Source organism: Ciona robusta, chromosome 10 (genome assembly GCF_009617815.1).
Source record: "Ciona robusta chromosome 10, ASM961781v2".
In the NCBI taxonomy this organism is placed as follows: domain Eukaryota; kingdom Metazoa; phylum Chordata; class Ascidiacea; order Phlebobranchia; family Cionidae; genus Ciona; species Ciona robusta.
The window spans coordinates 7981560-8007710 of record NC_143244.1 but is presented as its reverse complement, the minus strand read 5'-3'; the positions used below and the strand labels follow the sequence as shown (position 1 = coordinate 8007710).

Genomic DNA, 26151 nt, shown 5'->3' with positions numbered 1-26151 from the left:
TTTAAGTTGTGTTAAACAATCATTTTAAACACCAAGGGTAACGACCTAATTTGTTGTTATTTTTGTCTAATTTTTTTTTAATTTTCTTTTGAATTGCTCTTGATTTGTAGTAGTTTGTATTTGTCCCCTAATTAAATTTAATAATTCCCTAATTCAAACGTTGGTACAATATAATTAAAGTTTTATGTCGAAATTGCCATTTTATTTTAAACTATACCTGATAACAATAAGAGCAAAATAATGAGTGGTTAAAACTCGCGGAAAATGATTTAAGTTTTAACAAAGAGAAAATACACGCTACTAATTCGACCCTTGTATATATACGTTACATTCATCCATTTAAATAATAATTCATTCTACTTATGCTAACTAAGATACATTAGGTTAGTTGAACATAATTGTGTAACGAGACCAATACGCAATGTCGGCGGGAAATTAAACATTCCGTGGCTGGTGCCGGTGTAACCTGGTGGTGCGATCTCAAGCACCAATCCAGTGTACGTCTCGTAGGCACTTGTTGTAAACGGGGCACCAGGCCACCAATCTCCATTATAACCAGGTTTCCCGTTGCTCTGTGTCACTGTATCAGTCTGTTGATAAATAACAGAACTTCTCAACTTGGGAAACTAAATTCTAGGTTTGTTAAAGGTTTGCATTAAAATAGGAGTAAATTTTTCGAAATAATTTTCCAAAACGCTTTAATATGTTTTACTAAAACGGTTAAACCAACCAAAAAGAACAAATAGTTAATTGTATAGTTATGACAAAACTCCCACATTTTGGGTATATACCTGTTTTCGAGAGATATGTATGTATTTCATTCTTACCGCTGGGTTGTAACTTGAACCGAGCCAAATACGAACATATCCATCGAATCCGAATACAATGCTTTGTCGACTGTAGTTATAAACCACGTCGTACATCGCTTTATCCACAATATCCACCAATCGACCGCCCTTGTCAATGCAGTACTTCGATGCTGTGGTACGGTTCATTCCTCTTCTATCTGCGGCATCCGGGAACCAAAAGACCGAATTCTGGTAAACCGTTTTATTACCTTTGAGAAAAAGGATAATAATAAATAATAATCTAATATTAAGCTAAATGAAACTGGTATAATTAGTGATCATGGAATAGTTTAACATTCGTACCTATATACGAGGACCAATCCACAGTTGCCAGGATCCTATCCCAACCTGTAGCTTGGTCAACTCGCTCTATTTCAACTATAAAGCTGAGTTTCTTAATTTCAAGAATGGTCACGTTGAACTTGTGGGGCAAAGATGGGTTGCTCGGTCTTGCTGTTGCGTGAACGTAATCAGGAGCTTTGGGCATGCACATTCTGTAGGGAATCTCTGCCATTGTTTTAGCATTATTGGAAGTCAAATATAGATCAAAACTTCCCCTGTTGGTCAGCGGTCGATCTGTTGTTAAATTTATTAAATAAATATTTTTTACAAATTTAACGTAAACAACTTACGTGAATCAACTACGCTCATAACCTCTACAAGCAACACAAACCAAATGCACTTCATAATGACCAATAGTAATTGAAATAACTCCTACAGTGATCTGCGTTATGTTAAAGTAAAGTTAATTGAAACAACTTAACGATTAAGCGTATTTAAATAACAGACTGGTGATGCTAGATACTGGCACAGTATATACCTCGTTTGTAGACTGTATAGTTAAACACGATTCGTATGAACCACAGTTCGCTTGCATATACTAAACAAATAACATTTAAACCATTTTAACCTATAGTTCCTTGTTAACACGTACCATTGCGTGTGTTTATTTCACGGAACTTGATTGACGTAAAAGGTTATACCTCGAAATTTCCGATAATATAACGAACCACAACTGCTGTGCTGAATCAATCAGGCAGGCTATACCTTCGAACCCTAATGATTGATTAAATTCCGCAGATACAATTTTCAAAGTGGTTTGGGTGCGAAGCTCGTCACTGCTACCGTTATGGGCGTATGTGTGCTTAGGGAAGACACTTAACGGTCAACGCTAAAATTTTGTAGTTGGCCAACTGATGCCTTTCACAATAGACATCATGACTATGGTAGAATTACGTTTGCGATTATTTTCCGTTTAATAAAATGTTGCGAACTACACAACAGAAATTAATAAAATCACGAAAGATAAACTTCCCGGCAAAAGCTTGTTTGGGCCGCGTGGATAAAGGGTAGAAGCCGTCGTGGGATTAAATATTTAACAATTATTTAGTTGGAAAACACTCTTGACTATGGTCACGTGGGCTGTGTCTACAAGACGAGTTGATAATATGCAGAGAAATATGACGTAAAACCGGTATAGTAGGGTGGGGGAAGACGGGACATCATCTTTTCATTCTATTTTTTTACCAATTAAGTATATAGTAAACAAATAACATTCAAACAATTATAAAACCGTATCTTCACGACTACCATAGACTGGTGTTAAATGTGTAAAACATGAAAATTTGTGCTGAAGGTGTTCCGCCTTTCCCACCCTTTATACTACATTACAATATTAGCATTGAATTTACAACCAAAATAAGCAAGGCACAAGAAATATTTTTAAAACAAATAATCAACAATGCTGCGCAGTAGACGGCAAAGTAAAGTCCGTGCTAGTATGTCCGGTAGCAATAATTCGACCCTTGTATATACACGTTACATTCATCCATTTAAATATTAATTCATTCACCATCCAACTTATGCTAACTAAGTTACATTAGGTTAGTTGAACACAATTGTACAACGGTAATATCTGATGTCGGGTAAAAATTAAATATTCCGTGGTTGTTGCCGGTGTAACCTGGTGGTCGGATCTCAAGCTCCAATCCAGTGTACCCCTCGTAGCCACTTATTGTAAACGGGGCACCAGGCCACCAGTCTCCATGATAACCAGGTTTCCCGTTGCTCTGTGTCACTGTATCAGTCTGTTGATAAATAACAGAACTCTTAACTTGGGAAACTAAATTCTAGACGCTAAAAGTTTACATTTAATTGAGAATAATTTTTCGAAATGATTTTGTAAAACGCTTTAATATATGTTTTACAAAATACGATTAAAACAACCATAAAGAACAGATAGTTAATTGAACAGTTATGGCATAACTCCCACATTTTGGGTATATACCTGTTTTCGAGTTCCTACAGGTTAAAAATGCTATTATATGGCTCGAATAACCAGTTTAAAATTCTTTGAACTTTCTTTGTTTACTACCAAATGCGATAATAAATGGAATAAAAAAGTGTTCTATCTTCCCCCACCCTATATATGTATGTATTTCATCCTTACCGCTGGGTTGTAACTTGAACCGAGCCAAATACGAACATATTCATCGGATCCGAATACAATGGTTTGTCGACAGTAATTGTAAACCACGTCGTACATCGCTTTATCCACAATATCCACCAATCGACCGCCATTGTCAATGCAGGACTCCGATGCTGTGTTACGGTTCATGTTTCTTCTATCTGCACCATCAGGAAACCAAAGGATCAGATTCCGATAAACCGTTCCATTACCTTTGAGAAAAAGGATAATAATAAATAATAATCTAATATTAAGCTAAATGAAACTGTTATAATTAGTGATCATGGAATAGTTTAACATTCGTACCTATATACGAGGACCAATCCACAGTTGCCAGGATCCTGTCCCACCCTGTAGCTTGATCAACTCGCTCTATTTCAACTATAAAGCTGAGTTTCTTAATTTCAAGAATGGCCACATTGAACTTGTGGGGCAAAGATGGGTTGCTCGGTCTTGCTGTTGCGTGAACGTAATCAGGAGCTTTGGGCATGCACATTCTGTAGGGAATCTCTGCCATTGTTTTAGCATTATTGGAAGTCAAATATAGATCAAAACTTCCCCTGTTGGTCAGCGGTCGATCTGTTGTTAAACTTGTTTAATTAATATAGAATTACAACTTTAACGTAAACAACTTACGTGAATCAACTACGCTCATAACCTCTACAAGCAACACAAACCAAATGCACTTCATAATGACCAATAGTAATTGAAATAACTCCTATACAGTGATCTGCGTTATGTTAAAGTATAGTTAATTGAAACAACTTAGCGATTAAGCCTATTTAAATAACAGACTGGTGATGCTAGATATTGGCACAGTATATACCTCGTTTGTAGACTATATAGTTAAACACGATTCGTATTTATCTCAGTTCGCTTGCATATACTAAACAAATAACATATAAACCATTTTCAAACTATAATTTCTTGTTAACACGCACCAATGTAAGTCAGTTTCTACGAAATTTGGTTGACGTAAAGTTTGTGCCTTAAAATTTCCGTTAACTTGTTAATACTCCATCCCATATACGTAATACTTACACTGAAAAGTAAAAACGGTGACGCACTCTCGCTTGTAATTGCGGAAGTTGTGTAGCTGGTCAACTGATATTAAACCACCTTTCATAATAGACATCAGGACTAAGGTAAAAAAAAAACAGTAGAGTGGAGGAAGATGGGACATTTTTTGTTTATTCTTTTTTCCAATCTCATTTGGTAGTAAACAAAGAACATTCAAAAAATTATAAAAACTTATTGTTCAAAACACGAAACAATGTTCTTAAGGTGTCCCGTCTTCCCCCACCCGACTATATTCAAATATTAAGCGATGTAGAATATACAACCAAAATAAGCAAGGCACAATAAATATTTTTAAAACAAATATTCAGTTGGTATAAAATAATTATTAAAGTTTTAATGCCGAAGTAGCCAGTTTATAATAAACTATACCTGATAACAATAAGAGCAAAATAATGAGCGGTTAAAACTCGCGGAAAATGAGTCAAGTTTTAACAAAGAGAAAATACACGCTACTAATTCGACCCTTGTATATATACGTTACATTCATCCATTTAAATATTAATTCATCCAACTAATGCTAACTAAGATAGATTAGGTTAGTTGAACATAATTGTGCCACGCTCTCAGCATCTAATGTCGGGGGATAATTCCGCATTCCGTGGTTGGTGGTTGAATTTAGTGTTACGATGTTAAGCAACAATCCAGTCCACGTCTCGCGTCTATTTCCTCTTTTCGGATAACCAGGGAACCAATCTCCATGATAACCAGGTTTCCCGTTGCTCTGTGTCACTTTATCAGTCTGTTGATAAATAACAGAACTTCTCAACTTGGGAAACTAAATTCTAGACGCTAAAAGTTTACATTTAATTGAGAATAATTTTTCGAAATGATTTTGTAAAACGCTTTAATATATGTTTTACAAAACACGATTAAAACAACCATAAAGAACAAATAGTTAATTGAACAGTTATGGCATAACTCCCACATTTTGGGTATTTGTTCAACGCTAAATCGCCACTTAAAAATATATATGACGTCATTGAACGAATTTTAATCCGACAAGTATGTATGCTGTCGGCTGTAAACAAACCGTTGATCTTATATTTCCATTCGTTTGTTATGGTTTAAGAAAAAGGTAAGTTACAAAGGTGATATTTAATACTTATTTAAAAAAAATAGATTGTGTTGTAGTTTTCGTTTGATAACCGAAACGTTTGTATCCAGTTTTTAGTGCATAAGATTCGTGGACCATTGTTAACTAGATGAACGATTCCGTAGTTTGGCCTCGATCCTGATAATGTTAGATCTTTTTTCTGATAACCAGTATTGGAAGCCACCTTTGCCGGATATTTCTGTTGACATACAATATTTGCCTGTACAAAATCAAAACAAAACTAAGGATAACAATGTCCATCATAATGATGTTGCATGTACTAAAGCTACTGAGTTGCTTGTAGTTGAAAACTGCTACTGTAGCCAGCTGAATCTTTCTGATCAATCCAACAAGAAAAATCAATACATGATGGCTCCTTGTGGGCTGTATTATCATAGTGCAAATCCCGAAAGTAATTCCAGCTCCCTGTATACTGAAGATAGTCTAAACCCAAGCAGTCAGAAGAAACCTAATGAATTATTTAAAAGAAAATGCGCGTACTGTGTAACTGCAGCAAAATTTCAGGGAAACAACAACAACAACAGCAACAACAATTCAAATGCTTTGGAATTAATAAGTCGTGCTTCCACTAAATCTGCTAAATCAGATACTTTGCAATTAAATCCAAGTTATGATAGATTACTGTCGGTAAAAAGTACTTGTGGTAAAAGGTTGGTGTTTATTCTATTATCTATTGCAACCATTTGTGTGTTTGGTTGGTTTATATTAATTAAACTGACCAAAAATATAGACTACACATGTTATTGAAATGTGTTGCCAATGGCATGACTTCTGTATTTTTTAAATTTAAAAAAAGTTGTAAAATTTGAAACAACTTACACAACGAATTAATTTTAAAGGGATTGTCATGTTTATGGCTACAGATTAACACAAGATTTCCTAAGTTGCAAGTTATGTAGGTACTTGACTATGGCGTCATAAAAGTCATTGGATAAGCACAGCGCAAACATAATTATCACCTTGACATTTTCCTGGTTGTCCGCTTGAACAGGTTGGAAAACACCTACAACAAAATTTTCCTCAAGCCCAGTTATAGCAGTTACATGTTTATATTCATATATCAAGTGTGGTTCATAAATATGAATCTTTTATTGCAGCATGGGGAACACTGAGAGCAACAATGGCCGAAGATATAACTTGATCACTTCAGGTATTGCATGACAGGGGCGTATTTTGGTGCCATAGGCGCCAAACCTGGGGTGGCAGGGTCGGCAGGCCAACCCTAAAATTTTCTGCACTGCATTAACCAGTAAACATAGGAACCATATTTGTTTCATAGGAATGTGCGCATAACTATCCATACTTCCCTGTGTTTTAAACAGTTTGGCGCTTATGTCTTTACCCTAGGCCCCTCCTGTTCGTGGAAACATAGTATTCTGAGCTCAAATCTAGTATTTTATATATAATAGATATAGATAAACTTGTCGTAGGAAAATCGAAAGGTCACAGTCACAATAAAAGAAGTTTACAAACAAGTGGGCGGAGTAAAAGTCTGTCAACTAAAAGAAAGGAATTACAAATCACCGATGATGGATTTTGTTTAACTACTAAAAGTTCAAGGTAAAGTCGACAGTGAGCATGGGGCGTATGAATTCACTATGTGTGTCTGGTGTATAAGAAGACACCTATGTTATAATCAACCGTAAGCATGAGGTGTATCGTGTATGAATACACCATGTGTAGGACAGCCATGTTACAACTGCTTTACTGTATTCAGATTATTAGACAGAGTGAAATCTGAAGATGAAATAACATTTGAAGTCGTTCCAGGTAACAAAGTAGTTTACGCTTGGTTAATATTTGTTACTTATGGTAACTAATCTTAAAATTGTGAAAAGCACGAAGCTGAAGCTTCCCTAAGTAAAAGACGACAGCATTTTTGAGCTGTCTTGCTTATTCTCGACGTAAGGGCGTAAGGGCAAATATCTTCTGCTTATTCTCGGCGTAAGGGCGTATATCTTCTTGAGCAAAACCTTTATCGGCAATTGCTCCAACCCAGTGGTCACTGGGTTGTCCAAATTATCAGCCATACATAAAAAAAATAAAAAAATCCAAAAAAATAATCACCTACAAAGTAACATACAACGACTGTTGTTGCCCGCCATGCGAGGATAAATATGTTACATACGTGGTAACTTGTAAGCTGGCACGAGGTGTATGAAACTTTCATACAATATCATTACCATTGAAGACATCCATTCACAAACCCCATATTTTTTACGTTTTATAATACAGTCTTTTTTTCGTAGAGTCTAAAAAAAGTTCAAAACCTCAAAGCCATGTGAAAAGTTTACCATCGAATGAGCATGAAGAAATATCCACAGAACAACGGTATTCGCCTATTTCGCTGTATAATAAAAGTCACCCAATATGTTTGTTAGCAACATGTTAAATTTAGCATTGTTTTTTAAAAGCTTTGTGTCAGGTTTAGCTTAAAGGTGGCTGTACACAGTATCCGGCGAATTCGCTTGCGAAGTCGTATGCAAACCCATTACCAAGTTCCACATGCGGCAGTGTAAACTGGACAAAACAGACAAAACGGATGAATTCCGGATACTGTGTACAGCCACCTTAAGCTCCCATAATTTTTTTCTATCTGCCTTTAATAAAAATAAGAAACACTAATAAATACTTGTATAGAGTAACTTTCGAATAATTCATAATGCAGCATCCCTCAATTTTAAGTTCTGTAATGCAAAAACCTCATTGTGATTATTTAACCATGTGAATCACTATGTTGCGTAGGTTATTGCACACAAATCATTTGCCCGGCAGTTAATATGATATTGTACTGCTTCAAACTGAGCACAACAATATATATGTGTAAGCTGTTTCAGCAGGAGATTAGAAGATGTTGCGAGAGAAGTTGTGAATAGTGTTGTTGTTGATGCTGAGGTTAATATGTTAGTTGGTGGTCCATCCCCTGTGTTATATGATGGTGGAACACCTTGTTATTGTAACATGGCTCAACGGAGTTTGGTTGATGTCTCAACTAACAGCACGTTCTCAGGTACATTGTATTCATGTTGTTTAATATTAAACTCTGTAGCTGGTCAACTGATATTAACTCGCCTTCCATAATAGACATCAGGACTAAGGTAAAATATCAAAATGTTTTGGATTATTTTCCATTTAATTTAATAAAACGACTTACACAACATCGATTAATAAAACCACGAAAGATGACTAATGTTGTCACGCTGTTTAGTATTGCCCTGTGGTGGTGTTTGGTTAGAAGCTTATTGTGACTAGGATACCGGGCTCAAAGCTCGAGGCTGCAACTTTTGTAAGCCTTCATATGCCTTCATATGTTCCATAATTGGTCACTTATTCATTGGTGATTTAAAATGTCATACCTAAAGAACAGTAACACACAAAGTTACATACGTGGTGGTAAATATTCATCAAAAATATTGAATGGAACTCGCTTTATCTCGCGCAGCTGGAAAACGACAGTCGTTATAACACAGGTGTTCATACACCTTGTGTTCATTTATCAGTTACCATGTTACTTTGTAGTTATAAAGATAGTTTTTAAGATGAAAACAGTACAACATGTTTTGTATTATTTTTATACTACTGTATTCTGTTCAGGTGAAACTTTGCTAAATTGGTTATTATGTGGTGGCAAATATAAAGACAATTGTAATGATGTTTTTGTGACTGAGTTTTGTGAAAAACTTTTAAAATGTGGAATTCTACGCACACAAACAAATATTCCTGGAGCAAAATTTAAAGTAAGTATAAATAAAACATTTCACTTGTTACTGTCCTTGGTTAATCAGAGCTGAATTAATGTTTTTTCCACACAGTTGAATGGTTTGTACAAATGGTTTGAACCAACACAAAGATACAAATCAACCAGTGAGCCAAATCTTGAACAATTACCATCTGAGCCTAAAAACATGAAACGAAATTCGTTACCAAGTGAAAAACAACAGAGGCTGCCCACTACTGTCCAGTCAAAGTTAAACTCCTATATTTCAGTTGCTGATTTATCTTCTATTACAACTACAAGTCCAAATGAAGGTGAATGAATGTAACTTATTTATCCTCGTGTGGCTTACGAGTTACCGCATATGTAACCTATTTACCCTTGTGTGTTGGGGCAACGGCAGTTGTTGTAACAGTTGTAAGTTGTTGTTGTAAGTGGTTTGTTGCATACACCTCGTGCTTGTTTATATTACTATGATTAAAGTTAAGTTCTCTTCCACATAATGTTTGCATAAAGTAGATTTATTTGCGGAATTTTCGAAACACATTTAGGACTTCTGTTTATAAAACTTATATATGACTGACACCGTAGTAAACATGTGAAACTTACTTGTATGCCAACATTGATTTGAATTTAATATTCATAAAGGTTTTCGAAACAATTCAAATCGTTTAAAGACAAAGATCGACCAATCCAGCATCGCAACTCAAACAGAGGTTTCATTCAGCGAGGTATGCAATAACTAACAATTACCTTTTCAAGGTGCCATTTTACATAATATGATTGCTTCATTATGAACTGAGTAGGCCTTGAATTGAAATTTCCTAGCCATGAAGCCAAAAACGACAGCTTTTTTTTCCATAAAATAATATACTGCGTAAAAGTGACTGAAAAGCTTCCCTAAAGTAAAAGTTTCGTTAAAATATATTTGTTCTTCTCTACCTAACCCAACGTAGCTTTATACCTACACAGTTGGGTAAGCTTATCTAATCTTCTTTAACCTAAACCTCTAGTATTAAAATTCTAAGTTTTAAATGAACAATATATTTTCTTTTTAGACGTATTGCATATCACAGTTCTACATAATGTTTTTCAGCTGAAACCCGATGAGGTTGCATTTATTCCACACTTGAATAAACCGTTATTGACAAAAGATGCTGGAAAATGTTCATCTCTTGGAAGCCAATCGTGTTCTATGAGCCCTCCCCCACCACCGGATGGAGCACTACATCCTCCACCACCACCAGGTGGAGCACCACCCCCTCCACCACCACCAGGTGGAGCACCACCCCCTCCACCACCACCGGGTGGAGCACCACCCCCTCCACCACCACCGGGTGGAGCACCACCCCCTCCACCACCACCAGGTGGAGCACCACACCCTCCCCCACCACCAGGTGGAGCACTACACCCTCTACCGCAACCGGGTGGAGCATTACCCCCTCCACCACCACCGGGTGGAGCACCACACCCTCCCCACCACCAGGTGGAGCACTACACCCTCTACCGCAACCGGGTGGAGCACCACCCCCTCCACCACCACCAGGTGGAGCACCACACCCTCTCCCACCACCAGGTGGAGCACTACACCCTCTACCGCAACCGGGTGGAGCATTACCCCCTCCACCACCACCGGGTGGAGCACCACCCCCTCCCCCACCACCAGGTGGAGCACTACACCCTCTACCGCAACTGGGTGGAGCATTACCCCCTCCACCACCACTGGGTGGAGCACCACCCCCTCCCCCACCACCAGGTGGAGCACCACCCCCTCCTCCACCACCGGGTGGAGCACCACCCCCTCCCCTGCCACCGGGTGGAGCACACCCCCCACCACGAGGTGGAGCACCACCCCCTCCACCACCACCGGGTGGACCACCACCCCCTCCCCCGCCACCGGGTGGAGCACCACCCCCTCCACCATCACCAGGTGGTGCTGTAACTCCCTTCAAACCAATGAAACCCCTCTACTGGATAAGATTAAACCAAAGTCATTCAAACCAGACCATCGAGCAGAAAAAGTAATTCTTTTAATTATTATTTACTCAACTCATTGTTAAAATTAATACCATCATGCCAATTTATGACACAGGACATTGTGGGAAAATGTGGAGGTTGTGAAACTGGATGAGGTGGATCTTGTTAATCTATTCGCAAAAACTTCTTCAACAAAGCAAAAGAAACCTTTGAACACAACAATAGGGCAGAAAAAGAAAAAGGTTTTATTACTTTGAATATTTTGGAAGATAAAATATATGTAACTTATTTATTCCCGCATGGCGTGGCAATGGTAGTCGTTACAACACGGGTGTTCTGTTTCATACACCTCGTGCCCGCTTACGATTTACCACGTATGTAACTTTGTGGGTGATATTTTATTGTCCGGCTGATAATTTGGACAACCCATTACTAACCAATAGGTTGGAGCAATTGCTGTTAAAATAAAACTCGCACCAAAGATGTAGCACCGAGCTTTGAACCCAGGAACTTTCGTTAAAAAGGTGTTCGCCTTAACCAGTATGTTTTGTCTTACAACAAACTACAATTCAATACTTTGCCAGAATTTTGAATTTTATTAATTCAAAATTTTCAATCTTTTAGATTTATATTTGTTTACGTTTTTTAGAAAGAAAAGTTTGGAAAAGTTTTGGATTTAAAACGCTCGCAAGCAGTTGGAATATTCATATCCAGTCTTCACATTGATGTCGATGATATACAGAACGGTAAAATACTTCAGCTGTTCTTAACCTTCCACATCTTGATTCACTCCACCTGATTAAACCCGTAAAATATTTAAACAATAAAATATATTTATAAATTTTTCCACAATTTTGCACGTTAGGTGCACAAGCATAAGTTTGAATCATTTTTTATTTATGTTTTGATTACAGTAGCTAAGATCGTAATAATAAACCGATTTGTTATTAGACCTAATTGATTTTTAATTAATATGGTTTGTTTTTTTTATCAATGTGGAGTTTAAAGTATAATATATATATAGTTAAAAAAACTTGAAAATATATATATTTATAATACAGTAGGGTAAGATGGGACGCCTTTAGCTGTTAGCACATCATATCCAAATATCCTGATCGTGTTTTAAACAATTAACAACGGGAGTCGTGAGGATATGGTTTTAAGACAAGAAAATAGAGCGAAAAAGGTGTCCCATCTTCTTCCACCTTACTATATATTTTTTAGATGTTATTTTTTTAAAGTTCAATTTATATTTTAATTAATATTAATTATGTTCCAGCCATCTTAACTTTAGACACAAGCATTGTTGACGTGGAGATCATGGAAGCAATATGGGAGATTGTGGGTTTTTAGTTTATTAACATCAACTTTTTAATGATGGTAGTTATAACACGGGTGTTCTGTTTCATACACCTTATGCCCGCTTACAAGTTACCACATATGTAACCTATTTATCCTCGCATGGTGGGGCAACGACAGTCGTTATAACACGGGTGTTCTGTTTCATACACCTCGTGCCCGCTTAGAAGTTACCACGTATGTAACTTTGTCAGGGGCAGCTCAAAAAAGCTGCCGTCTTTTACTTTATGGAAGCTTGATGGTAGCTTTAGCTTTAAGTTTCTATTAATTGCAATGCTCACATACTTCACAAACACCTACGTTATAAACCTTATTCTACATTTACATCTGCTTTAGTTACTGGATTATTTTTTATCATATTTTCAGCGCCCACAGTTGGGTGAAATGGAAAAGATAGAACACTTTGTTGGGACCCAGAAGAAAGTTGATGAAGATCAACGACTTTCACTTGATCGACCTGAGGAGTAAGTTGGCCCGCCATGCCAGGATCAATAAGCTACATTCAGTCATTCATATAAAAAATCGAAAAATCTCTTTCTTTTGAATTAAAACATGAATTACACCGATTTACTTTCAACAGATTTCTATACAAACTGTGGCAAATACCCGACCTTTCCCACCGTTTGTTTTGCATCACCTTCATGTCAAGGTTTGACCAAGACGTCAGCCACGTCACACAGACTATAGCCCTCATTAATGACGTTTGCAAGGTATGGAAACTATGTTTAAAAAAGGTTTTTCTTTTAAAACATTTTAAGGTTTAGGAGGGAATATGGCTTGCTTAGGGATGCTGCTACCAAATGCTCAGCAGCACCCTTTAGTGGACAGAAGGTGTATGAAACAGAACACCCGTGTTATAACGACTGCCGTTGCCCCGCCATGCGAGGATAAACAAGTTACATACGTGATAACTTGTAAGCGGGCACGGGGTGTATGAAACAGAACACCCGTGTTATAACGACTGCCGTTGCCCCGCCATGCGAGGATAAACAAGTTACATACGTGATAACTTGTAAGCGGGCACGGGGTGTATGAAACAGAACACCCGTGTTATAACGACTGCCGTTGCCCCGCCATGCGAGGATAAACAAGTTACATACGTGATAACTTGTAAGCGGGCACGGGGTGTATGAAACAGAACACCCGTGTTATAACGACTGCCGTTGCCCCACCATGCGAGGATAAACAAGTTACATTTATTCATTTTTACATGTTTAGCAGTAAAATTAATGATAATAACCAACTACGTGCACATTAAGAACGTTGTAAAATAGATTGTTAATTCAAGCTGTTGATTTCTATGTAGACATTACGTGGAGACGTCGTGAAAAAGTTGCTGAGTATTATTTTAAGTGTTGGCAACTATTTGAACGGGGGTAAGTATATTACATGATTTGTACTGGAACCATAGTGGTTGCCTCGTAACTGTGGGGTACAGGGTTTAAGACTTGATGCTGCTACCAATGTGGGCAAGGTGTATGAAACAGAACACCCGTGTTATAACGACTGTCGTTGCCCCGCCATGCGAGGATAAATAAGTTACATTCAGTCATTTATATAAAAAGGGCAAAAATCTCTTTCTTTTACATGAAATAAACCATTAAACTGACACGTAAACCAATCGCGTGCGTTCGCCTGCTATATAACCTCCCCTGTTGTATAGCTATTCCCCTGCCATCTATTCAACGTTCCCCATCAATAGTTAGAAACACAATACGATACTCTGCTGTAGTTTTAACCATTCTTATATAAAGTAAACAACCTCCCAAACCACGGGTGGCGACGCACATACTACTTTCGTTAAAAAAATATTTTTTATCTAAACAGAATAACCGACCTTAGCGCATATTAAATGTCTCTTCAATAAAACATCTCCTATCAATCTTCTGCATAACAATGACGAATATCTGCATTGCTGCTACACTGAGTGACGTTTCGTTTCGCTTTTTCGCGATTGTCGCTTTATTTTTATAAGACTTATATTATTTACTCTGACGCGTAATTTTGTTTTCTTTTGTCATCATATTATAGTTAGGCAGATAATTTTTCTTTTGAGAGTTTATATTAATAATAGTAATAACTCTTATTTAGGTATTTGAATAAATTGCAAATAACGAAAAGACGGATATAGCGACAAAACGACAGTCGTTAAACGCTTACTAAAAACGTTTACATTTAATTTGAAGAAAATAATCGTGGTCGCTACACCTAGCGGACAAACAACGAGCCGTTTATGTTTAATTATTATCAAGTTAAACTTCTAAATGAACTAAAGTATGTATTAGGCTCGGGTGCAACAGCTTATAACGGACGACCTCTTCCCCGCTTTTTATCTGTATGGTGTGTTATCTGTTTTGCTGCTTATTCCCCTATCTCTACTGTTTAAATATTATGATCTTCGCTATCGTATTCGAAGAGATAAATTAATTATGTCATAAAGACATTATATACCAGTATGTTTTATTTTACCCTCGATTTTATTTCATCACATCACAGAAAAAACAATCACCCACAAAGTTACATACATGATAACTTGTAAGCGGGCACGAGGTGTATGAAACAGAACACCTCTGTTATAACGACTGCCGTTGCCCCGCCATGCGAGGATAAATAAGTTACATACGTTACATTGATTATATTTCATCCAATCACATTGCAGGTAACGTATCACGTGGACAAGCACGTGGTTTCGATCTCGAAATCCTCGGAAAGTTAAAAGACGTCAAGTCTAACGTTGGTGGGGTGACGTTACTTTCCTATATTGTCTCGTTGTATATTCGACATTTTAAACAAGTATGTTGTTGTTGGGTTGCTGCTGTTTGTATTTATTATCACATGAGTTGTATTTAGCGAGTAATTGCCTCCTGACTAAAGTATTTGGGTTCGAGGCTTGACACTGCTACCATTTCTGAAACAATATATGCAGAAAAAAATCACGTGGTGTATATATAACAGAACACTCGTGTTATAACGGTTGTGGTTGCCCCGCCATGCGAGGATAAATAAGTTACATACGTGGTAACTTGTAAGCAGGCACGAGGTGTACGAAGCCACCACCTTTGGCGCGCAATAAACACTTGTGTTATAACTCGACAACCACACGCGAATAAGTAACGGTTATATTCCAGGACAACGACTTAGAAACATGGAAGGCTCCAGTGCCCGACACTTTATCATTGATGAGGGCTTCCCAAGTTAAATACGAAGACATTTGTGGCGAAATAACCAAACTAAAGACAAAACTTAACGGTAAAATATCGCATTTAAATATTACAATTTCAGGTTTTTTGAAAAATTATTAAGATTTCACTTTTTTTAAGTATGAAAATTTCAGTTGTATTTAAATGCTGTCTTAAACGACTAATATTGCCGAAAATATAAACACGTTTGCAACGTCTATTATGGCAGCAACAGGTGGAAATAAACCTTGTATAATAATTATGAACAAGTGTTAATATAGTAGGGTTGGGGGAAGATGGGACAACTTTATTGTTTTACTTCCCCGTCCCATTTGGTAGTAAACAAACAACATTCAAAGAATTATAAAACTATATCCTCACGACTCCCATAGACCGTTGTTAATTGTTTAAAACACGATCAGGATATTTGGATATTATGTGCTAAAGGTGTCCCATCTTTCCCTACCCTACTATATGCATTTTAATACACGCCGCTCCAAATGTCATGTTTAAGCTTTAAAACCGATGTTTAATATTCTACCCATCACTTCAAATAGTCGTGTGTATATAAACCGTACAACATAATGACTATTTGCTGTGCGAATAATTCAAATAATTGCTTTGCAAAATTCCGTCGCTCGGCCTTATATATTAAACCAGCAATAATTTGTTAGCTATATGATTAGTTATGTTATTGTGAGGAACAGTCAATAAAGTCTGGCCATCCGCGGACGATTCCTGGCGTCGCCGGTAAATATACAAAGGGCGACAGACTCCGTGTCTCGTCCTGTGCGTCTGCTGCCACATGTTACCTACTATCATTGGATAGCTAATCGTGTAACAATTATGGCTACAAAGTTAACAGAACACCGTGAGGCAAGATGGGATACCGTTAGCACATAATATCCCATATTTTCTAATCGTTTGAACAATTAACAACGCTTTTATAGACTCGCGGGGCTAGTGTTATAAAATTCTTTAAATATTCTTTGTTTACCGAACGATAAAAGCGAATGAAACATGGGCCATCTTACCCCAAGCTACTATATATTCACCGCACGCCCCTACCTGCCCCACATAAAGTACAATAGAATCCATTTTCCTCGAGAAACATTCCCGTCGTCTCGTCGTCCCGCCGTTACATATCTCGGCTGAGGTTTATAATCTGACATACCGCCGTTGTGTTGCCTAATTTGTAATCCCCCCCGCTTATCCGGTCATGTTTATCTCCCTCCACAACAAACCATAGACTTCCACTGTTTTTGTTTAAACCACCGCTTGTTCCGATCCATATGACGTAACAAAAGCCATTCATACGTCACAGATTGCCGGCTCCGTGTAAAAAAGGTGGTTGAAAACGAGGACAACAAATATGTGGAACCATTTCGCGAAAAAATGACGGATTTTGTTGACTCAGGTTAGTTTATAACTTTAATTATCCTCACCAAATACAACCAAATATAAGTTTTTATCGTTTCCACCGATTGTATAACTTCGTCGGTTATTTCATTTCTATTTTCTATTTTTAGCGCAAGCCTTGATAACGAACCAAGAAAAAGAAATCTCGGATTCGAAAATTAGGTAATATTGTGTGTTCGATTAAATCCTTCGCTTCTGCAAGGTCAGTTAAGAAGCTTTCGTGTGCTAACTATGGCGCCGGTCTATACATGAACAGGCGACCTTACCAGAACCAATGGCGCCCGCTACAGCCCCGTCGCCTTGCCCGTCTAGTTACAATAACAATCCTCAAACGTCTTCTTATTTGCCATATTTCCTCATCATATTTCACGAACATGGCGCCTCAGCGAACGCTATTTATTCCCCGCATAAAATATGGCTTCAAATCTGGGACGTATATAATGTCGCATGCACGCTGTTTAACATGCTAGTTGGGATATGTATAAAGCATATTAGTAGCCATCTGTACAATAGTGTGGCATAATAATAACCGCGTGCATATAAAACCTACATCCGATATTATTAACCCGCACTACACTACATGAGCACTTAGCTTTACTATTTCATCGCATCCCAAATTACCATGTTAGGAAGCGTGCATGGTATTAAACACTTAACCACGTTCGAGGCCATGGTTTTAATATTCCCGTTTATTACCAGCGTATATAAAACTTACTGCAGATCGTAAGTTTGATATTCCTGCTAGACAATGGCCCTACACCGGTGGTCAGCTAATTGGACGGTAGCGTCAGTTGGCTAGGCTAAGCCGCATGGATTGAGCAAATTGGCGTTTAAGTAGGATTGGTGTGGCGTCAGGCACTGGTTACCCAGCGTTATAGGTAAACAGACACTCCCTCATCGAATCTTGTCTTATCGTCCTTTACATCAACCTCCCCTTGTCATTAAAGCTTGTTTCAGTTGGTTGATATGGCATAGGGATGATTCCCCCACTATCTCGTATAGCAAAGTAAGTATAACCACGCGGCTTGTGTGGTGGACACACACGTACACGCTTTCAACTACTGATACAACATACGTTTTATAACGTACAGAATACGGTAGCTAAGACTAATTAAAATTAAGTATCCAAGAACACGGCGTTTATTCAAAGTTAAAATGCAGATCTACACAAAGTTACGCCAAACTCCACGCATAACATATAAGTTGTATCTATCTCTTCGAATACGATAGCGAAAATCAGATTATTAAAACAACGAGAAAATGGGAATTAACAGCAAAACGACAGTCGTTAAAACACGCTGTGGGAGAAATCTATTCGAGGAAAAATGTCAAATAAAAGCATGGCTGCCGAACCTGCAATACAGTAAAACTTAACTTGTATCGAGGTGCAATTAATAGTTTAAGGTGTTTTTGTAAGAAAAGTTTCGTAAAACGTTTATATTTGTAAAGACATGAATATTTACGAACAAATAATAACCGATTATTTCCCTTTAGTTTCGAATCCATGCTTCATTACTTCAACTGTGGTTGCGGGAAAAGCAAAATCAAACAACCGAAAGATTTCTTCGACATGTGGATTCCATTCTCGGTTTACTTCAGCGAGGTTTGGCCGGTACAAATACGAGCTGAAGTGAAAAAACAGTTGAGTGTATTCTAATTTTTGAAAAGTGTATAAAAAGTTATGTATAAATATATATATATATATAACATTCTAATATATATATTGAAATGTTTTGAAAGTTGCGTATAGTAGGGTAAGATGGTTTATGTTTTCATTCTCTTTTTTTTTCTTTTATCGACATTTAGTCGTAAAAAAAGAATTTTTACAGAATGATATAACCGTATCCTTACAAATGTGAAAGAACGTTGTTAATTGTTCAAATTCGATCAGCTATTATGGGATTTGGGCGCTAACAGTATCTATTTTACCCTACTACAAAATGGGACGATAAAGTAGAATAAAAACACGTACCGTCTTACCCCAACCTACTAGTTTACCATAAATATAAAAAGTAAATTGTTTTATTTTAAATGCCGTTATAGCTTGGTTTGAAACAAGTGTATGTCAATACCACAGAATTTTTAACTTTTTATTTAAAACAGTTATTTTTGCTGAAGATTTTTAGCTTTTTTCGAAACGGAATGTTTAACTTTATTTATTTTTTATCTTTTAATTCCTGTGTAGAAAAAGCGAAGCCGCCACAAAAGTTGACGAACTACGTTCAGTACAGGTCGTACGAACAAGAACCCGCAAGCGATGCTTGGTAAGTTATATCTACACGGTCACATCAAAGCAACAAACCGCCATATCCTCTTGTATACTTGATTACACCCATGTTTCATGCAAAGGGTTGTTTACACAACGATATCGTAAACAAGCGGCCTCCCCTTCGTTAACATGGTGTCATATAGGGGAAAACTATATTGGTCGTTTTGTTTAATAATAAATTTAGCGTTTAATATGAAAATTGCTATGAAGTACAAACTAACTAAAGGAGCAAAAAATAATCCGGTTTTTAAAATATTTTTTAACTTTTTTACCTTCATGTTTTTTTATTTAAAACATCAAACGAAAGAACCGTATTGACCAACTGTGTAAAGCCCCGACCGCAAAAATCGAATAGATAAACGCTTCGCTTTGTGAAGCGCTCGGCAGACTGCCGCTAAGTAACTATAGACCCGGGTCTACCTACATAACCGACCACGGCGCCGCAACAGGACACTAAACTAATATATTTGCTCTTGTATTAAGCTCTGTACAATCTTGAAGCTCTTGTGTGATGGCTTTCTTAATTACTCGTGCCATGAAACACAATATAAAGTTACCGCTCGTTACCTAAACACTAAACATTAGAAACCAACACACGAAGTTGTGGTACAGGAACAGACTGGTTAAGGCAAACAATAAGTTTTGTTAATCGCGAAGCTCGTCTCATTAACCTGTTCCTTCTGGCGTCTCTGTTATTTTAAGGCGACAGTTGCTTGAATAGCTGGCTCGTGTCGCTAGTTTGTGAAAGATCGAGTTTCCAATCTAATGTTTCACCGCGAAAAGCTTACGATAACTTTCGTGTTAAAATGTAACTGCAACAACGTTATTCGTTGTATAACTATACACTATCGCTTGCATAATAAACATCTAAAATAGTTTTATTTGGCAAAAATTGTTAACCATTTTTGGCTTCTAGTTTATGTTAAAACAAAACACGAAAAATGATTAAAATTGTGAAGTTTTTACCCCGAAAAGACCAACCAAAACGTGACGTAACGTCGGTGCGAAAACTAATTTTCACAGAAGCTGCTTTAGATAAAAAGTATTAATTCGCGTTTGGAGTGTAATTTAACCACGTGTCTGTTATGTGTCTGGTCGTCTTATAGTTTAAACGCAAACAGTGGAAACGTTCATGAACCTGAAACTCAAGCGTTCGATCTGGTTTTGTGTTTAAGTGTCCTTTATATGCGGTTACTTCCAATGATGGGCGTGGGAACATAAATGGTAGGATTCTAAACCGGGGAGAGATCGTTTCAACTATTATAGTGCTGTGGAAGGGACATCTTTAGCACATAATATCCAAATATCCCGATCGTGTTTTAAACAGTTAACAACGGTCTATGGGAGTTGTGGGGATACGGTTTTATATTTCTTTGAATATCTTTGTTTGCTACTAAATGGGACGATACAGGAAATAAAATGAACCTTTTTACCCCAACCTAATATACCATAAATATTAAGTAAAATGTTCTATTTTAAACGCAGAAAAAACGCCTCGCTGGTCAACTGCCAGATCAGTGATGCTAGAACTGAAAGAATCATTTTGTTCATTTATAAAACAATGAAATATTATTTTACTTGTGCGGGTGCGTGAACATGTGTCTCTGGGTCACGACTTTTACTGTTTTTCTTTTTATTTGTATTTTTAAATTGCATTGCCATACACACGGGACACCTTGCAGTATTTAAGTATATTATGGAATAAATATATACGCGTTAAAATTTGATTCATAAATATAACTGAATGTAACTTATTTATTCTCGCATGGTGGGGTAACGACAGTCATTATACCAAGGGTGTTCTGTTCCTTGTGCACGCTTACGAGTTACCACATATGTAACTTTGTGGGTAATTGTATTTTCTGGACCGCTCATAATTGAACTTATTAGTGACCACTGCAATAGAACAACCATAATATGTCTTGCATAAAACCACGACGTCCAAAATGACAGCATCTAATATCCTACAGCTGGTAGTTATGCTTGTCAGTCAGTACAAAGTCAACTTTCCGTGTTTCATTTCTATTAACATTTTGGCGCAACAACTTTTTCAAAAGTAAAAACAAAGAAAGATAAGATTTAAAAAACTACTCGCTTGTGAGTATCGGTTTTACATGACGATAAAAAAGAACATTTTCGTTAATTGTTTTGACTCGGGTTGTTTCCATGTGAAACTCGGTAACAGAGTGATCGCTCTTGACGGCATAAGTGCTGGGAAGAGCCGTGGGAACTCGGGGAGTTTGCTGTAAATCCAACGAAACTATTTCGCCACTAAGCGATTTTATGAGACTGTTGCTTGAATTCGTGCCAAAAGTTTCCAATCTGAGGTTTCAGGGATTTGTTGTCAGTGTGGCAGTCATGCGCACTCAACCGTGGAGTTGACAAATAAATAGAAACCCCGTTAAATGCTACAGCTAAGCTACGTTTTAGAAAAAAGGAAATACATATCGGTGACATTCAAGTGAAACACTTGATAGTTTACCATGGGAACTTAGCGGATAATTTACACGAATATGAACCAAAGTGATAAAATCACACATGAAAAAAATAACGCTTAAATAAATGAAACGAAATAAAGAACAGAAGCGGGTTTGTTTCGAATAGCGATTCCAGTTATTCGCTTTTTCGTTCGCCGCATTTGATCACCACATCGCGCGACACTGCGGCCTCGAAGATCCCCCGGTGGAGCCAGACGTAACAGACCTATAACGTCCTTTGTTGTTTGCTGGGCTACCGACTTTCCGACGCTGAGGTTGAGTTCGTATTGGCGACCGTTTCACCGATTACAGTTGGTGCGGCGGTTAACATCATCCGTTGCTCAGGTACTGAGATGCAGGTGCACCCCTTCACTCTCTTCACACGTTTTATGACGTACCGTCCTCTCTTCTTTCGGCCTTTTCTTCGACATCTCAACCGAACCGAAATCCATTCCTCGGTCTTCGGTTTGCAGAAGGCGCAGAATCGGAAATAATCGGTTTCGATTTCCCCATCTCGTTCGTCGATTTCGATATCCTTTGGGATATAAAACGAGTTACATTGCCCGTAACAGAACTGGTTAATTAGTTCTCCTTTACAACCATCTGCAGTGCGGATATATTGGCGCACAGGTTGGGATTTGCACCAGTCTCGTTTCAAGTACTTTCGCTCGGTAATAGTTTTGGCCTTGGCGCTGGTTTTTAGTATATTATGATTCTTCTTGTGCTTTCTGGAGCGACGTGAAGACCGGGGTGTAGCTTCCCCTGCTGCTTCGGCGCCTTCAGTTGGGCTGGCATCCCCATTTCCTCTTTCGCTTGCGGAGGTTGTGGCGTCGCTGCCACGGCTCGGGGAATTTTGCTTCCTCCGCGGGTTTCTGCCTCGATTGCGCCCGGCCGAACTTGGTTGAACCATCGAAGCAATCAGTACAAAAATAAAGAAGCCGACCAACAGAACACGAACGTTGAAACGAAATGATTGAACTTTTGGTTTAAACATCTCACAACTTTTACTTAACGATGTAGTTTCCACAGTATCCTTTGTATAAGCTTTACCCATACTTGGTATATTTACCAGCCTACGTTAATTTTCCTGGTTAAAAATACGATTATTAAATATTACGATAACGAAACGAACTTTATTCAGCCTTAATTATATAAACCTGACTTTGACTCGAACTTCAATGCTGTGTCTCCTGCCCGAGAACTGTCAGACTGGCACTGCTTCTACTACGACCGGTCCATTTTGTTTATTTGGTCGCCTGGATCGAAAAAAGGAATTCCCTTTACCGTCTGATTGCAAATAATTATCTCTCATCTTCCCCCTTGGTTTATTGTTGGCAAGATTGTAAAATATTTACCCTGGGAGAAAAAAGAGCGGCAGTGCGGCGCTACAAAAACAAATGTGTAAGCCAATTTAGACACGCGTCGGTTCCGACCTTTGTTTTGGACTGACAGGCGACCTGAGGAACCGACGTTGCCGCCAGTCAGCCCGGCATCGACGATTCAAAAGAATTAGTAGCGCCATCTTTCATTCAAGTATAACAATAGGGTTTTGGTTAGCTGGCCACTCGCTTTAATATCAACATCGGGTCTGGCAGGTAACACAAGCCACCTGAAAGGCAAGACGACTTTTCCTAATTATTTTTCTCGCCGCACCAATTACAACTGATCAAACAAATATTTAACTTTTAAATTTCAGGCAAAACTTTTCTGTATAGTTTCAGCTGCCCTTCACGCTAATTAAACCCAGACCGTTATTCCACACGCATGTTGAACAATAAACATCGCGATCTGAAATAAACATCGTAACGTGTTGCCGCCGCCGCACAGTAGATAGTGATGAACGGCCGCGGTATCTGGATAAATAGATAATCATCGCCAAACGTCTGCACTCGCCCGACGTTTGCTACGTTGGCGCCCATTAGCATGCGGTGGCGACGGTTTGACGGCGCTGAGACACAGCCAGGCCAACTGCTCTAGCTAAGCTTTATGCTCGCCCACTCTCTTGCTCTCTCGTCGACAACCAGCAAGTCTCTGAACGGCGTCTTGCTTCGTAACAAAACCGAGTAAAGGGTCGACAAAACAGCCTGTTTTTGCCCTACTACTTCACAATAAACGGAAATTAAATCAGTTTCTAAATTAAAAGCTAAATGATTTTGGAAGCTTTGCCAGCGTAAAAGTCGCTAAAGTTCGGAAAACAGCATGTTTTGGCCATTTTGGCTTGGCAATAAACAGAAATTAAAAGAAACCAATAAATAGTCGGATCGAATAACCTCATTAATCGTTGGTTTACATCGACATGTCTTTCCACTTGAACCACTTTTCAGTCAAGGACAAAATTATATCAAAATATGCGGCACCGGCCGCTCCTATATACACGCGTCGTAACATCGATCGTAAACCCGTTTCTACGATTCCATTCTATGTAAAACTCGCGTAAAAAGAATCTTTCAGTAAAAGTAGGCCAATTGAACTTACATTGAATATTTCACGCTACTAATTTAAAACGAAAAAATATAAATTTTTTGGACGTGAAGTTGATATGTTATTGAATATTAACATTTTCCCGGTAACTTGACGGTAGCAACAAGTGGAAACAAGTACATAATGGACCTTCGTCGCCCAACAAGTATATACTTCGCTCTTAATTCAAGCCGCAAATTCGTAAACTTTCCGGTATTTACTGGCGTGTGGTAATACAAACTATTTACATAATAAGGTGTCGTGGCTGGGGCGTTAGCCTTTTGACTGTAGAGGGTACGCGGTTCAAGGCTCGATGCTGCTACTAATGGGCGTATGTGTCCTTGGGCAAGACACTTGACGTAAAGATATTTCTCCAACCCAGTGGTCGCTGATGATTTGTCAAAACTAAATTGTCGGCCATATACTAAAAGCAGAATAATAATTCAGCCACAAAGTTACACAAGTAGGCATGAGGTGTATGGGATGAAACACCCGTGTTATAACTTTCTAAATAAATAAATGACATTCGATCACATGCGGGGTGTTTTATACAAACGTAATAACGTATGCTGTTATTTACGAAGGGAAAATAATCAACTGCAAAACAACAAAACAAGCGTGGCTGTTGCACTCAATAACATTCGGCGTCGCCTTTAAAATGTTAATGTTACAAAATATCATGAACTGCCGTATGTTGAAAAAAAAATAGGTGATTGCTGCTTGTTATAACCTGTGGCATTCCGGGTAACAGCCACGCTTTTAACTGGCGCTCTTTTCCGCACATAGCGTGTTTTAACGACTGTTGTTTTGCTTGATTTACTTTTTTCGTTATAATGTGACTTTCGCTTACGTTTTCGAAGAGATAAATAAAAGTTATGTTATAAAACTCTACCGCAAGACGGCGCAACTGAGCAAAGTTGCTTGTTATTGCTTCGCGACTTTAAGTTTTAACTAGAAGTCAGCCGAGGGGTTGCAGACTCGGCAAAGCTTCCACACCTCCACGAATGCTTCCCTGACATAAACATTACTACAATTACTCAAAGGCCAACGAGTCAATAGCTTGGTTCGTTGGCAGGCGTGCAGTGTCTTAATGTAAAACTTACTGTAAGTATTAATTGCCTTCAACAAATCATTGCCAACCGTGTTACAAGCATGGTAATCCAGCTGATGACGTTTTTTTGATCTATCCAACCTCGTCGTTACATTTTCTCTCACTCCTGAGGAGAAACCTGCTCCTCCTGGAGCCTTCGTCCAATCACATGTCGCCATTTTCTCCCACTCGCACAGACTTTGCATTCCAGTTCTGACTGCGCTTCAAAAACTTGCGACTTTTCGAAAATTATTCACCAAAATGCGGGACTTCTAATAGCTTCGAAAAATGCGCGAGAATCTGAGGTTCGTTTGTTTAGGTTCATTTTCTCACCAGGGGGTTTGCGGAACGGGCGTTTAGTTGCTTTTCTAGTTCTGTTAGTTTGTTGTTTCTGGTTCCGTTGGTTTGGATTCTCGTTGCTTGGTCTTGCATTTGAAGTTGCAGCTTCGTTGTTGTTGTTTTGCTTCGCATTTGAATTGGTTTAAGTGGTTGAGTTGGACCGGTCCGATTATTTACTTGTCTTGGTTTTGAAATGTTGGTTCATGCAGGTTTGCTGCACTTTGGGTTGGAGTTTCTGGCAGTGGTTTGTTTAGATATGTAAGTATATTTAGCATAGTAAGGTAGAGGAAGACGGGATAAATATATTTAGCACATAATATACAAGTATCCTGATCGTATTTTAAACAATTAACAACTG

General features: G+C 38.1%; 4 protein-coding genes across 9 annotated transcripts; 1 reads left to right on the top strand and 3 right to left on the bottom strand.

Annotated features, from left to right (window-relative positions):
- Positions 1-180: 180 nt before the first annotated feature.
- LOC149730420 (uncharacterized) lies at positions 181-1962 on the bottom strand. The gene is made up of 4 exons (XM_089886043.1): positions 1481-1962; positions 1152-1424; positions 828-1057; positions 181-590 (listed from the first exon to the last, which is right to left on the bottom strand). Exons 1-4 carry the CDS (start codon positions 1533-1535, stop codon positions 366-368), a joined length of 783 nt encoding a protein of 260 aa, XP_089742169.1. The 5' UTR covers positions 1536-1962; the 3' UTR covers positions 181-365.
- Positions 1963-2082: 120 nt separating this feature from the next.
- Positions 2083-4770, bottom strand: LOC149730419 (uncharacterized). 2 transcript variants are annotated; one of them, XM_089886044.1, is made up of 5 exons: positions 4357-4770; positions 3952-4045; positions 3622-3894; positions 3298-3527; positions 2083-2935 (listed from the first exon to the last, which is right to left on the bottom strand). In XM_089886044.1, exons 2-5 carry the CDS (start codon positions 4004-4006, stop codon positions 2723-2725), a joined length of 771 nt encoding a protein of 256 aa, XP_089742170.1. In that variant the 5' UTR covers positions 4007-4045; positions 4357-4770; the 3' UTR covers positions 2083-2722. The 2 variants fall into 2 exon arrangements, with proteins under 2 accessions (XP_089742170.1, XP_089742171.1); XM_089886045.1 differs by lacking the exon at positions 4357-4770 and having other exon boundaries at positions 3622-3905.
- A 538-nt stretch (positions 4771-5308) lies between these two features.
- LOC149730418 (formin-2-like) lies at positions 5309-21149 on the top strand. 5 transcript variants are annotated; one of them, XM_089886008.1, is made up of 17 exons: positions 9106-9246; positions 9322-9538; positions 9873-9955; positions 10321-11245; positions 11317-11443; positions 11851-11947; positions 12481-12542; positions 12927-13024; positions 13141-13270; positions 13867-13936; positions 15220-15353; positions 15689-15809; positions 17064-17156; positions 17269-17320; positions 18653-18799; positions 19344-19422; positions 20913-21149. In XM_089886008.1, exons 4-17 carry the CDS (start codon positions 10389-10391, stop codon positions 20946-20948), a joined length of 2103 nt encoding a protein of 700 aa, XP_089742134.1. In that variant the 5' UTR covers positions 9106-9246; positions 9322-9538; positions 9873-9955; positions 10321-10388; the 3' UTR covers positions 20949-21149. The 5 variants fall into 5 exon arrangements, 1 of the variants encoding a protein (XP_089742134.1); XR_016385792.1 differs by lacking the exons at positions 11851-11947; positions 12481-12542; positions 12927-13024; ... (7 more) ...; positions 19344-19422; positions 20913-21149 and adding exons at positions 5309-6159; positions 6607-6659; positions 6925-7069; ... (1 more) ...; positions 7759-7840; positions 8347-8519 and having other exon boundaries at positions 9104-9246; XR_016385791.1 differs by lacking the exons at positions 11851-11947; positions 12481-12542; positions 12927-13024; ... (7 more) ...; positions 19344-19422; positions 20913-21149 and adding exons at positions 5309-6159; positions 6607-6659; positions 6919-7069; ... (1 more) ...; positions 7759-7840; positions 8350-8519 and having other exon boundaries at positions 9104-9246.
- Positions 21150-21433: 284 nt separating this feature from the next.
- Positions 21434-23667, bottom strand: LOC149730417 (uncharacterized). The gene has a single exon (XM_089886042.1). The coding sequence runs from the start codon at positions 22956-22958 to the stop codon at positions 22158-22160; it is 801 nt and encodes a 266-aa protein (XP_089742168.1). The 5' UTR covers positions 22959-23667; the 3' UTR covers positions 21434-22157.
- Between the last annotated feature and the right edge of the window lie 2484 nt (positions 23668-26151).

Bases quoted from the DNA above. Each gene is read 5' to 3' on its own strand.
- LOC149730420 (XM_089886043.1), bottom strand. From the start codon at position 1,535: ATGAAGTGCATTTGGTTTGTGTTGCTTGTAGAGGTTATGAGCGTAGTT. The intron at 1,425-1,480 runs GTAAGTTGTTTA...ATTTAACAACAG, and splicing joins TATGAGCGTAGTTGATTCAC to ATCGACCGCTGACCAACAGG. The intron at 1,058-1,151 runs GTACGAATGTTA...TTTTTCTCAAAG, and splicing joins GGATTGGTCCTCGTATATAG to GTAATAAAACGGTTTACCAG.
- LOC149730419 (XM_089886044.1), bottom strand. From the start codon at position 4,006: ATGAAGTGCATTTGGTTTGTGTTGCTTGTAGAGGTTATGAGCGTAGTT. The intron at 3,528-3,621 runs GTACGAATGTTA...TTTTTCTCAAAG, and splicing joins GGATTGGTCCTCGTATATAG to GTAATGGAACGGTTTATCGG. The intron at 2,936-3,297 runs GTAAGGATGAAA...ATTTATCAACAG, and splicing joins GTTCAAGTTACAACCCAGCG to ACTGATACAGTGACACAGAG.
- LOC149730418 (XM_089886008.1), top strand. From the start codon at position 10,389: ATGTTCATCTCTTGGAAGCCAATCGTGTTCTATGAGCCCTCCCCCACC. The intron at 12,543-12,926 runs GTGGGTTTTTAG...TCATATTTTCAG, and splicing joins TGGAAGCAATATGGGAGATT to CGCCCACAGTTGGGTGAAAT. The intron at 17,321-18,652 runs GTAATATTGTGT...ATTTCCCTTTAG, and splicing joins ATCTCGGATTCGAAAATTAG to TTTCGAATCCATGCTTCATT.
- LOC149730417 (XM_089886042.1), bottom strand. From the start codon at position 22,958: ATGGGTAAAGCTTATACAAAGGATACTGTGGAAACTACATCGTTAAGT.